The sequence below is a fragment of the Gossypium raimondii genome, chromosome 4 (genome assembly GCF_025698545.1).
Source record: "Gossypium raimondii isolate GPD5lz chromosome 4, ASM2569854v1, whole genome shotgun sequence".
NCBI lineage: Eukaryota > Viridiplantae > Streptophyta > Magnoliopsida > Malvales > Malvaceae > Gossypium > Gossypium raimondii.
In genome coordinates this window covers 14,440,044-14,452,195 of record NC_068568.1, presented here as the reverse complement: position 1 = coordinate 14,452,195, position 12,152 = coordinate 14,440,044, and the positions used below count along the sequence as shown (strand labels likewise).

General features: G+C 38.5%; 1 protein-coding gene and 1 non-coding gene across 2 annotated transcripts; one reads left to right on the top strand and one right to left on the bottom strand.

Moving 5' to 3' along the window:
- Nucleotides 1–797: 797 nt before the first annotated feature.
- On the bottom strand, nucleotides 798–904 carry LOC128040863 (small nucleolar RNA R71). Its single transcript, XR_008195669.1, has one exon. It is a non-coding gene; the product is annotated as a small nucleolar RNA R71 (small nucleolar RNA).
- A 5,076-nt stretch (nucleotides 905–5,980) lies between these two features.
- LOC128040432 (uncharacterized) lies at nucleotides 5,981–7,404 on the top strand. The gene is made up of 4 exons (XM_052629180.1): nucleotides 5,981–6,052; nucleotides 6,286–6,414; nucleotides 6,554–6,666; nucleotides 6,819–7,404. The coding sequence occupies exons 1-4, from the start codon at nucleotides 5,981–5,983 to the stop codon at nucleotides 7,402–7,404; spliced, it is 900 nt and encodes a 299-aa protein (XP_052485140.1).
- Nucleotides 7,405–12,152: the final 4,748 nt, after the last annotated feature.

The following is a 12,152-nucleotide window of genomic DNA, read 5'->3' as shown; positions in this document are numbered from 1 at the left end:
TGTTTTTTTACCAATTTGTGAATTTATAGCTTTAAAATTAATTTATTAACATACACAGTCCTTGTGGAAACCATAACTCATTTTACTATTACACTTGCACAATTACCATTACAAGTTTTTGGCGTTGTTGTCAAGGACTGTTGCCTTAATCATTCTTTGCGAACTTATTTTTGCATTTTATTTCAATTCTAACATTTCTAATTTATTCTTTATTCTTTATTTGTGATTTATTTAACAAGTGTTTATAAACATAAATCAAATCATCGATCTATTACTTGTAGACCCTAAAATTGAGCGGACATTTAGACAGAGAAGACGTGAGAGATTTGCTCAAAGACAAGTCGAAATAGACCATGGAAATCAAAATGATGGACAAGGTAATGGAGTCAATCATGTGCACAACCCAATCCTGATTGGTGATGATAGGGATCGTGCCTTAAAACAATATGTTGTGCCACTCTTCAATGAGTTAAATCTAGGAATTAAGAGGTTGGATATTGAGGCACCCGAATTCGAATTGAAACCAGTGATGTTTAAAATGGTTTAAACGGTGGGCCAGTTTAGTGGTATGCCCACGAAAGATCCACATCTTCACCTTCGATTATTCACGGAGGTGAGTGATTCGTTTAAGATAGCTGGTGTAACTGAAGATTCATGAAGGTTGAAGTTGTTTCCATACTCGTTACGAGATCAAGCACGAGCATGGCTTAATTTATTGCTACCAAGTTTAATTTCTACATGGCAAAAATTAGTAGAAATGTTTTTGGTAAAAGTATTTTCCATCGAGCAAGAATATAAATTTGCGAGATGAGATAACTACTTTTCCACAATTGGATGATGAGTCTTTATATGAGGCCTGGGAAATATTCAAGGAATTACTTCAGAATTGTCCTCATCATGAGATTCCTCATTTTTTCCAACTAGAGACATTTTATAACGATCTCAACGCACATATAAGATTAATGGTAGATCCTTCTACGAATGGTGTAATTTTTTCTAAGTCTTATAACCAGGCTTACGAGATCATCAAAATGATTGCTAGCAATAATTACCAATGGCTGACAAATCAAGCAGTTTCCAAAAGATGAGTAGCTGGAGTGCATGAAGTGGACGCACTGACTTCACACTCTGCTCAGGTATCTTTTATTTCCTCAATGTTGAAACAGTTTACCACTAATGGTTTGAATAATTTTGCAGCTCAATCACCAAGTCAATATGAGGTTGTTTCTTGTGTGTATTGTGGGGATTGTCATTCTTTAAAGAATTTCACTTCAAACCCCGAATATGTTTGTTATGTAAGGAATCAATATCAAAATAGAAGTGGATAAGGACCACATTCCAACTTCTACCATCCATCATCGTGGAATCATCTGAACTTTTCTTGGAGTAACCAAAGAAATGGATCGAACACTCATATGCAGCATAGACCTAACCAATCTCAAAGGTTTAGTCAACAAGCTCCAAAACCACCTCAAGCAAAGTTATCAAACAAATTGGAGGACTTGTTGAAGGCGTACATGGCGAAAAATGACGCTTTGATCTAAATTCAAGCAGTAACACTGAAAAATCTAGAGAACCAGATGGGTCAATTAGCTACTAAGCTTCGTAATAGACCACAAGGAGCCTTGCTGAATGATACAAAAAATCTGAGTTTCGGTAAGGAACATTACAAGGTAGTTGCATTACGAAGTTGTAAAATTTTGGAACCCAAGGTGGTTGTGATTGAAAATGAGCCTACTGAAACGAGGAAAGTTAACCAATAGTTGAAGTTCCTACACCGAAAAAATCAAATACTGAGAAATCTGATGAGGTAAACCCTAAACTAGTAAATTCTGAGAAGCTAACACCTTCTTTTATAGATTTACCTCCTTAAAAAAGTTATCCGTATCAACCTGGAGTTACATATCCTCAAAAACTTTCTCTGTAACGCCCCAAAAATCTAAGTCTATAATTTTTACATGATTTGTCACTAATTGCTTGTTTGCTTTAATGGCTAAGTGATTTGGGTATGTATTGGAGTGTTTGAGAAGCATGGGTTCAAGTCTTGGCTTCTGCAAAATTTTTAGTTTTGCTCTTAAATGAATCTGGACATAGGCATTTAGGCCTTATAAATATTAGTATTTGTTTTATGACACAAAAAGAGCTTATGATCAAGTGGCAGGGTGGCATGTTGTGTAACTGTGAGATCTGAGGTTCAAGTCCTGAGATGTGCAATGGAGTATTTATTTTGCTGCTTGAGCTGTGTGGGTAGTGGAGTTGGACTGAAACAAAGCTAAGGGGAGTTTGAATGGATTTTGAATGGAGTTGTTGGGGGGTTTTTATGAGAAATTGGTGGAGTGATTCAAAGAGGGATAAGGGGAGAGATTTTAAGAGAAAATAAAGGGAAGTGAGGGGAGAGGGGAGGTGTGCCGAAAATGGACTTGTTACTCAGGAAAATTCGGCTAGAGGGCAGACTGCTCATATTTGTTTTACTCTTCATGTCGGGTTTGGGTGGTTTTCCCTCTCTCTGCTTGTAGGCGCCGAATTTTTACTAATTTTTGGAGGTACCTCTCGAGTTTGTTTTCTTTTAGCTGCTATTCCATTTTTACTTATTTTTTTCTTTTTGGCCGAATATAGTTTCTCTCCTCCCTCACTTTTTCTTTTTTGTTATTCTTTTTTTTCGGTTTTCTCTCCTCTTTGATTGCTGAATACACCTTTCTCCCCCTTTTGTCCCTTTGAATCTATCTACTTTACCGTTCCTTATCCTGCTACACTGTTGCCGATTTACTCTTGTTGTTTTCCCCTTCTTCCATCTTTTCTTTTCTTTTTCTAATTCCTGAATCTTTCTTTTCTTTCTCATTTCGGGGCCAATCGTGTGTTTCACATCTCGTGGTTTGATTCCCTTTCTCCCGTTTTAGAACTTTTCAAAGGGTCGAAGGTTTGTGATTACAATTGGATAGGCGAACTTCCCTCTTCACTCGATCAAAAGTTGTGGTAAGTAACGATTGTGATCACTTTTGTTTATTCGATGGTTTAATTGCATAAGTGATTAAGTGGAATTTGTTGGTTAAGTGTAGGTTTCAATGGCGTGTGAGGTTTTCTCGGTAAATAGAATCCAGGTGTGTAATCACACCCCTTAATTGTAAATCGGTAAAAGCCAAAAAGTCAGAAAAGACGGCGTTCGAGGCCATTTGAGCGTATGAATGCTTGTGTGGTAATCCGAGCCCACAAAACATGGTGTTAGACTGTAGAGGCCCCCATGAGCTTTTTCATTGGCTTGGGTCGTAATTAGCCATGTTGGGCCAATTGGGCCAATAGGCTCATGGGCCCCACACGGATGAAATTCATGATCTGTGGCAAATACTGGACTAGTTTATGTAGATCTCATAGCCGAGGCAAAATCTAGGCTGAGCAGACCGCACGAACGTGCAGGCCCACTTGGGCCGAGTATTAGGCCTTGGGCCCATTACCCTGTTATGGCCATCTAGGTTACCTGAGTCGTTAGAGCGACTGCGGACCTTTCGAGAGACCAATAAATGACATAAATACCCTCATAGGATAAAATGATCGAAATACCCCCATAGGGTAAAATAACTGAAATACCCTTAGAAAGTAAAATGACCGAAATACCCTCATAGGGTAAAATAACTAAAATACCCTCATAAGGTAAAATAACTGAAATACCCTCATAGGGTAAAATGAACGAAATACCCCTAGAAGATGAAATGACTGTTATGGCCTTATGTTATGTATGATCGATTTGCTCTATGATATTTATGACATTCTGCATACACATATGATTTACGACATGACATACTGCATGGGGTTGGGATATTGATATGGGGAAAGTATACTGTACTAGTGGTTTTGCCACATTTACTGTTACTAGTAGCTTCGCTGCGATACTATTACTTGCAGCTTTGCTGCGATATCGGTGTGTTGGCTGGGTGGGTCGATTTTATCCCCACATGGTGTGTTGGTGGTACGGAGTGGTATGATGGTTGGATTGGGATGGTTTGTATTATTGCACTGTACTGATATTGTATTGGGCTAAGGCTCACACTGTTACTGTATTGGGCTAAGGCCCACATTGTTACTGTATTGGGTTTAGGCCCAGATTGTTACTGCATGTCGTATACTGATCGACTGATAGGGGATTGCAGACTGAGTTTCGTAAACTCACTCTTTTCTTTCAACCGTGTAGGTAATCCTCAGCCTTAGGCGATTTGGTGCAGCGAGGGACTTGAAGGTGGCCACACAATTGCAGCTAATCTACACTTGCTTTTAGTTAAATTTAAATTATGTGTTGCGTTTGTTTTGTAATAAGGCCTTTAAGTTTGTTTTAATTTTTAATTGGGCTTTTGCTTACTTATTTTAAACTGCTAGTTTAGGAGAAGACGAATTTTTAAAATAATTACTGTTTTCAAATACATGAGTTTTAAATAACAAAATTTTAAAAGTTTTCGTGATTTTAGATCAACTTATTATAACAAAAGCAGACAACAAGGCAAACGTTTTAGCTAGATAATTGTTAAATAATAATTAAGAGGTTTTTAAAACATAGAAACAAATGTTCTTCCAACAAGTTAAATTTTTGAAAGACGTTTAATGTAACACGCCAGATTCGACCATAACGTCTAGGCCGGGTTTGAAGTGTTACATTTAGTGGTATTAGAGCCAAGTTGTAAAACTCGACTGTGGAATGTGTTTTTAAATATTTTTAATTTTTGAGAAACTATTTTTGAAGTGTTTTGGAAGGTTTACAAGTGTGGCACACTGAGTCTCCAACGTCGAATCTGTAAGTTTCTTTATACTGTACACTGCTTGAACTGAAATACACTGAGAAACTACTATAGATAGTAGGACTGTACTGAAACTCTTTAGTGTGAGTAAACTGAAACTGTATGGAGACCTTGATTTACGAAAACAAGAAATCTGACTACTGATTTTCATAAGACTTCTGTTAATAATTACTGGAATTACTAACCAATGCATAAAACTTCGTAAACAGATAATACGTTATTTAATATGAGCGCTAGAGGTACTCGCGGAAAGGGTACTCGTGGCCGCAGTAGAGGCCGAAGAAGTGCAAGCACCAGGTCTTCGACATTAGGCCACATACCTAATGTTAGGGCTAGGGAAGCACCAGCTTCACCGGTGACTGAGACAGGATCATTCGATCAGGCGGCTGGGGACGATGCACTATCCTAAGCTATGCTCCACATTCTGAAAGGGGTCGCAGGGACCAGTACTAGTGCTGTGGGCCATTGGTCGATTTTGGAACGACTCCGGTCAAATGGAGAAAAAATTATCAGATGTATTTCTGGAGTAGCCCCTAATGTGGCTGAATACTGGTTGCAAGCCACAGAGAGAATAATGAACGACCTCGACTGTAATTCTGAGTAAAAACTAAAAGGTGTAATTTCTTTACTGCGAGATGAAGCCTATCAGTGGTGCCTTACCATGAGAGAAGGTACTCAGGCTGACCGGTTAACGTGGGATTTCTTTAAGTCAGCATTTCAAGGAAAGTATGTGGGTGCAAGGTATGTGGACGCCCGAAGAATATGAGGCAGAGTTTCTGCGACTGAGTCGTTATGCTCATGGGATAGTGGCGACTGAATATGAACGCTGTGTACGATTTGAAGACGGACTTCGGGATGAGTTACGAGTCTTGATAGCTCCACAGAGGGAGCGAGATTTTTCTACCCTAGTCGAGAGAGTGAAAATCACCAAGGATGTGAAGCACTTTGAGCGTCAAAACTGTGAAAATGATAGGGTTAGATATAATAGGGATTTAGAGCTCTCGAGTTCTTCTAGAAGGCCTAAGAAGATGGCCAGGTTTGATGGGCCAGTCCAAGCTGGGGTTTCTGTTGCTAGACCATAGCCATGTGTTGATTGTGGGAGACATCATCTAGGTGAGTGCAGGAAGAAGATTGGGGCATGTTTCAGATGTGGGTCTATGGAGCATCAAGTTAAGAATTGTCCTTAGAGATCTATTCAAATGCAAGCTGCAGGCCAGGGTTTTGTTCAGCCAATGAGAGGTGGTCAGCAGCCACCGAAAGGCCGTGGGAAAGTTAGAAGTAGAAATGGTGTGGGAATAGTGAAGGAGTAATGTACTTCCGTGGGAGAGTCTGTCTACCGAGGGATAATGATTTGAGACAGTCAATACTGCGAAAGGCACATAATAGTCCTTATGCTATGCATCCTGGCGGGAATAAAATGTATTGTGACCTTCGTGTGTTACATTAGCGGCCTGGTCTTAAGCGTGAAGTTACTGATTTTGTGGGTAAGTGTTTAACTTGCCAGCAAGTGAAGGCTGAGCATCAGTTACCTTCAGGGTTACTTCAGCCAGTTAAAATTCCACTTTGGAAGGGCAAGAGAGTAACCATGGATTTTGTGAGTGGGATGCCCTTAATGCCTACTAAGAAGGATTTGGTATGGGTCATTGTAGATCGATTGACTAAATTTTCCCATTTCATACCAGTCCGTACTGATTACTCTTTGTAGAAATTGCCTAAACTGTATATGGCTGAAATTATAATACTGCATGGAGTACCGACTTTTATTATATCAGATAGAGATCCTCGTTTCACGTCTTGATTCTAAAAGAAGTTACACGAGGTTTTGGGTACAAGACTGGACTTTAGTACTGCGTTTCATCCCCAGAAAGATGGTCAGTCAGAGAGGGTGATTTAAATACTGGAGGATATGTTAAGGTGTTGTGTAATGGATTTCTAAGGGAACTGGGAAGATTATTTGCCGCTAGCAGATTTTACGTATAATAATAGCTACTAGTCCAGTATTCAACTGGCACCGTACGAGGCGTTATATGGTCGTAGGTGTCGTACTCTTACCTGTTGGACTGAGTTGGGCGAGCGACGAGTTCTGGGGCTAGAGTTAGTTTCTGATACCGAAGAGAAGGTAAAATTGATTCGAGACTATTTAAAGGCAGCATCTGATAGGCAGAAGCCTTACGCGAATCTTAAACGCCGAGAGATTGAGTATTCTACGGGGGACTTCGTATTTCTCAAGGTCTTTCAATGGAAAAAGATACTGAGGTTTAGACGAAAGGGTAAGCTTAGCCCTAAGTTCATTGGGTCGTACCGTATACTGAAGGGTGTGGGACTGGTCGCATATCAACTTGAGTTGCCTTCAGAATTGGACCAGATTCATGATGTATTCTACATGTCCATGCTGAGGCGTTATCGTTCTGACCCCAAACACATAGTACCAGTCGAGGAGATCGAGGTTAGTTCAGATCTGACCTTCGAGGAGGAGCCAGTACAGATATTGGACCGTGAGGTTAAGGTACTGAAGAAGAAATCTATTCCGCTAGTTAAAGTGCTTTGGCGTAATCACAATTCAGAAGAAGCCACGTGGGAACCCAAAGAGGTGATACGACAACAATACCCTCATCTATTCTGATTAGGTAAATTTTGAGGCTGAAATTACGTTAAGGGGGTAGAGTTGTAACGCCCCAAAAAACTAAGTCTATAATTTTTGCATGATTTGACACTGATTGCTTGTTTGCTTTAATGGCTAAGTGATTTGTGTGTGTATGGAGTGTTTGAGAAGCTTGGGTTCAAGTCTTGGCTGCTGCAGAATTTTTATTTTTGCTCTTAAATGAATCTGGACATAGGCATTTAGGCCTTATAAATATTAGTGCTTGTTTTATGACACAAAAAGAGCTTATGGTCAAGTGGCAGGGTGGCGTGTTGTGTAACTGTGAGGTCTGAGGCTCAAGTCCTGGAATGTGCAATGCAGTATTTATTTTGCTGCTTGATCTGTGTGGGTAGTGGAGTTGGACTCAAACACGGCTAAGGGGAGTTTGAATGGATTTTGAATTGAGTTGTTGGGGGGAGTTGAGGAGAAATTGGCAGAGTGATTCAAGGAGGGATAAGGGAAGAGATTTTAGGAGAAAGTCAAGGAAAGTGAGGGGAGAGGGGAGTTGTGCCGAAAATGGACTTGTTACTCAGAAAAATTCGACTAGAGGGCATAGTGCTCAAATTTGTTTTACTCTTCATGACGATTTTGGGTGGTTTTCCCTCTCTCTGCTTGTAGGTGTTAAATTTTTGCTAAGTTTTGAGGTACCTCTCTGGTTTGTTTTCTTTTGGCTGCTCCTCTCTTTTTACCTATTTTTCTTTTTGGTTGAATACAATTTCTCTCCTCCCTCACCTCTTCTTTTTTATTCTTCTTTCTTTTCAGTTTTCTCTCCTCACTCACCTATTTTTCTTTGATCGTCGAATACACCTTTCTCCCCTCTTTTATTGTCGAATACACCTTTCTCCCCCTTCTGTCCTTTTGAATCCATCTACTCTATCGTTCATGGTCCTACTGTACTGCTACCGATTTACTCTTTGGTTTTCCCCTTCTTTCATCTTTTCCTTTCTTTTTCTAGTTGCCGAATCTTTCTTTTCTTTCTCTTTTGAGGGTCGACCGTGTGTTTCACATCTCGTGGTTTGATTCCCTTTCTCGCGTTTTGGTAAGGGTAATAGTATAGTGTTACCTTATTTCCTGTTGATTAAATGCTTACCCAGTTCCGATTGGTGCCTAGAAACTTTTCAAATGGTAGAAGGTTTGTGATTGTAATTGGATCGGCGAACTTCCCTCTTCACTCGATCAAAAGTTATGGTAAGTAACGATTGTGATCACTTGTGTTTATTTGATGGTTTAATTGCGTGAGTGATTAAGTGGAGTTTGTTGGTTAAGTGTAGGTTTCAAAGGTGTGGGAGGTTTTCTTGGCAAATAGAATCCAGATGTGTAATCACACCCCTTAACTGCAAATCGGCAAAAGTCGAAAAGCCAAAAAAGACGACGGTCGAGGCCATATGAGCATACGAACGCTCATGTGGTAATTCGAGCCCACAAAACATGGTGTTGAACTGTAAAGGCCTCCATGAGCTTTTTCATGGGCTTGGGCCATAATGGGTCATGCTGGGCCGAGATGGGTCGAGTGGGCCAATGGGCTTATGGGCCCCAAACGGATGAAATCCATGATTTGTGGCAAATATTGGACTGGGTTATGTAGATCTCATAGCCGAGGCGAAATCTGGGTTGAACGGGCCGTACAAACGTGTAGGCCAACTTGGGACGAGTATTGGGCCTTGGGCCCATTACATTGTTATGACCATCTAGGTTACCTGAGTTGCTCAAGGTGACTGCGGACCTTTCGAGAGGCCAATAAATAACATAAATACCCCCATAGGGTAAAATGACCGAAATACCCCTATAGGGTAAAATGATCGAAATACCCCCATAGGATAAAATGACTGTTATACCCCTAAGAGATGAAATGACTGTTATGGCCTTATGTTATGTATGATCGATTTGTTTTATGATATGTATGACTATGATTGAGTATGACATTCTACATACACGTATGATTTCTGACATGACATACTGCATGGGGTTGGGATACTGATATGGGGGAAGTATACTGTACTGGTGGCTTTCCCACATTTACTGTTACTGGCAACTTCTCTGTGATACTATTACTGGCAGTTGTGCTGCGATATTGGTGTGTTGACTGGGTGGGTCAATTTTATCCCCACATGGTGTGTTGGTGGTACGGAGTGATGTGATGGCTGGATTGGGATGGTTTGCATTATTGCACTATACTGATACTATATTGGGCTAAGGCCCACACTGTTACTGTTTTCAAATACACGAGTTTTAAACAACAGAATTTTAAAAGCTTCCGCGATTTTAGATCAACTTATTATAACAAAAGCAGACAACAAGGCAAACGTTTTAGCTAGATGATTGTTAAAAAATAATTAAGAGGTTTTTAAAACTTAAAAATGGATGTTCTTCCAACAAGTTAAATTTTCATAAGACACTTTAATGTGACACGCCAGATTCGACCATAATGTCTAGGCCGGGTTTAGGGTGTTACATATGTCTTTTGTATTTATGACTTTTATATTTGCATGCATAGCAAAATTGTGACAAGCATATATTAGCCCATTGATTGTCTAAAGTTCAAACTGAAGATAAGTGGCATTGTAAAAAACATTTACATTACGAGGAATACAACTTACTTCAGTCGATAATCTAAATGAGTCTATAATCTCGTAAAAGAATCAAAGTGAGCATTTGATTCAAATACAGAAAAGGATTATTATGTTGTCTACAATTCCAATTGGGGAGATGACTAGTCTTTGCTATCGGAGTAGTTGACTCCACGAGTAGAGACATAGATGTATTCATTGGTAGAATCATACATTAGACTGGACCCATGATGCATTAAATCTAAATCCGTTTGTGAATTAATTCACTTGTGATGTTTATGATGTGATTTACCTAAATATTAAGTTAGTCATTAACCATGCGTATGCAACTCATGTGCTTTGATATAAGTGGAGGTTTATGCTCTAAAGATGATCGAGCCCATAGTCGATATATTGGGTACATGACTTGCGTATAGCATGGTTTTACTAGCAGTAATGAAATTCATAGCTCAATTAAAGAGTTATTGATATCCTCTTATTGGCATTGTGTGGATTAATAAATATGGAACGTGGCCACGGGTTACTTGTTCTCAAATGAGCAATTTATCAAAATCATTTGTTGCCAGTGACCATATTAATCATTAAGAAGACACAATGGTGAAAATGAGATAAAATATGATTGTATTGAGTGAACGGATTTAACTCAAAGGAATTAAAGATATCATATGTGGGTAACACACACATGACGAGGTCATTGAACAAAGCAGTTGGATGAATTACTTTCGTAAAGAGTATACAATAAGAAGTTTTCAATAATGGTATTTCTTGTGGACTGACTCCACGATTAAGTAATTGTAAATTATCGGAACGATGCTTCTAAACATAATTGCAATCACTAGAGCCTAATTGTATATGTCTGATTGGTCCATCTACTAGCTCAACAAAAGCTCGATCGGGCTGCATTTGAATCAGAAGAAAATTTTACGACTTCAGGAATAATTTAATTCAATCAATTTATTCGATGTGAAATTAAATTAGGTGGTCGTAAGAATTGTTCAACTAAAGAATTTGATTAAAGAATTTTCTTGAAAATTTAATTTGGAAAATCTAAGTTCTTTTTGGAAAAATTAATTTTGATCAAGTAAAATTAAATTAACCAAATCAATTAAAACTAATATGATATTTTTGGAATTCAAATTTCAAGTCAGACAATTGGCCCAATGGGTAATTGAATTTGAAAATTAGATCTAAGATCGTAAATTGGGCCTGGGAGCCCAAAACCGAGACCTAGACCTAGTCGAATCGAGCTCGGTATGTAAAACTGAGTCAACGGTCCAACCAATGGCTAGAGTGGACTGGTCGGCTTGTCATTGACCTAGACCGAACCAGCTCGGGGTGTCGTAAGAGTGTCGTACCTACATCACCGGACATAGCGTTGCCGGTGGCTAGGACGACGATGTCCCGGTGGCCGACAGTGGTTGGTCATCGATGGTTGAGCAATGGAAGAGTTACACTCCTACTGGGACTCTACTAGGGAATTTGATTTTAAATTAATTATTCCAAAAATAATATTATTTTAATTATTTAATATTAAATTAAATTTAATGCTTATCTTAATAGTATTTTATTAATTTAATATTAAAGTTATTTTCTTAATATTAAATTTAATTTAATGTTTATCTTGTAGATAAATATTATATTAATTTAATATTAAAGTGATTAAGTTTAATTATAGTTGAACTCTCTAAACTCTCTTCATATAAAGAGAGTCTTGGGTCATTATTTACACAAACTTGAATTCAACAGAAAGTTGTAGAGAGAAAATTCTCTGGAGAGATTATTCCAAAAAATTTCTAAAGATATTTTTCTGATTTTCAACTTGACCCAAAAGTTTAGAGAAATTTTAAAATTACCCCACTAATAATTTTTGTGAAAAATTTTATGATTCGAAACTAGCCCGCACTCGGCTGACATAAGTTTGAAGATAGCGGAGAAGACTACTCGGCCAAAGTGCTCATTCTAGACGAATTGAAAATTTAGAATTTTGATTAAGTGTTTATTACTTTAGATATCACAACCAAGATCTTGTTTTGGAAAAATTTTAAAACTCTGGTTTTTACCTAAATTTATTTTCTGCTGCTTTTTCCAAACCCATTTTTCCAACATGATTATGGTTGGCAAGACTAATATCTATTAACATTGTTATTAAATTATTTATTATGT

Coding starts and splice junctions, on each gene's coding strand:
- LOC128040432 (XM_052629180.1), top strand. CDS start 5,981: ATGCAAGCTGCAGGCCAGGGTTTTGTTCAGCCAATGAGAGGTGGTCAG. Junction 6,053..6,285: donor CACCGAAAGGCCGTGGGAAA/GTTAGAAGTAGA, acceptor TTAACTTGCCAG/CAAGTGAAGGCTGAGCATCA. Junction 6,667..6,818: donor AAGATGGTCAGTCAGAGAGG/GTGATTTAAATA, acceptor ATATGGTCGTAG/GTGTCGTACTCTTACCTGTT.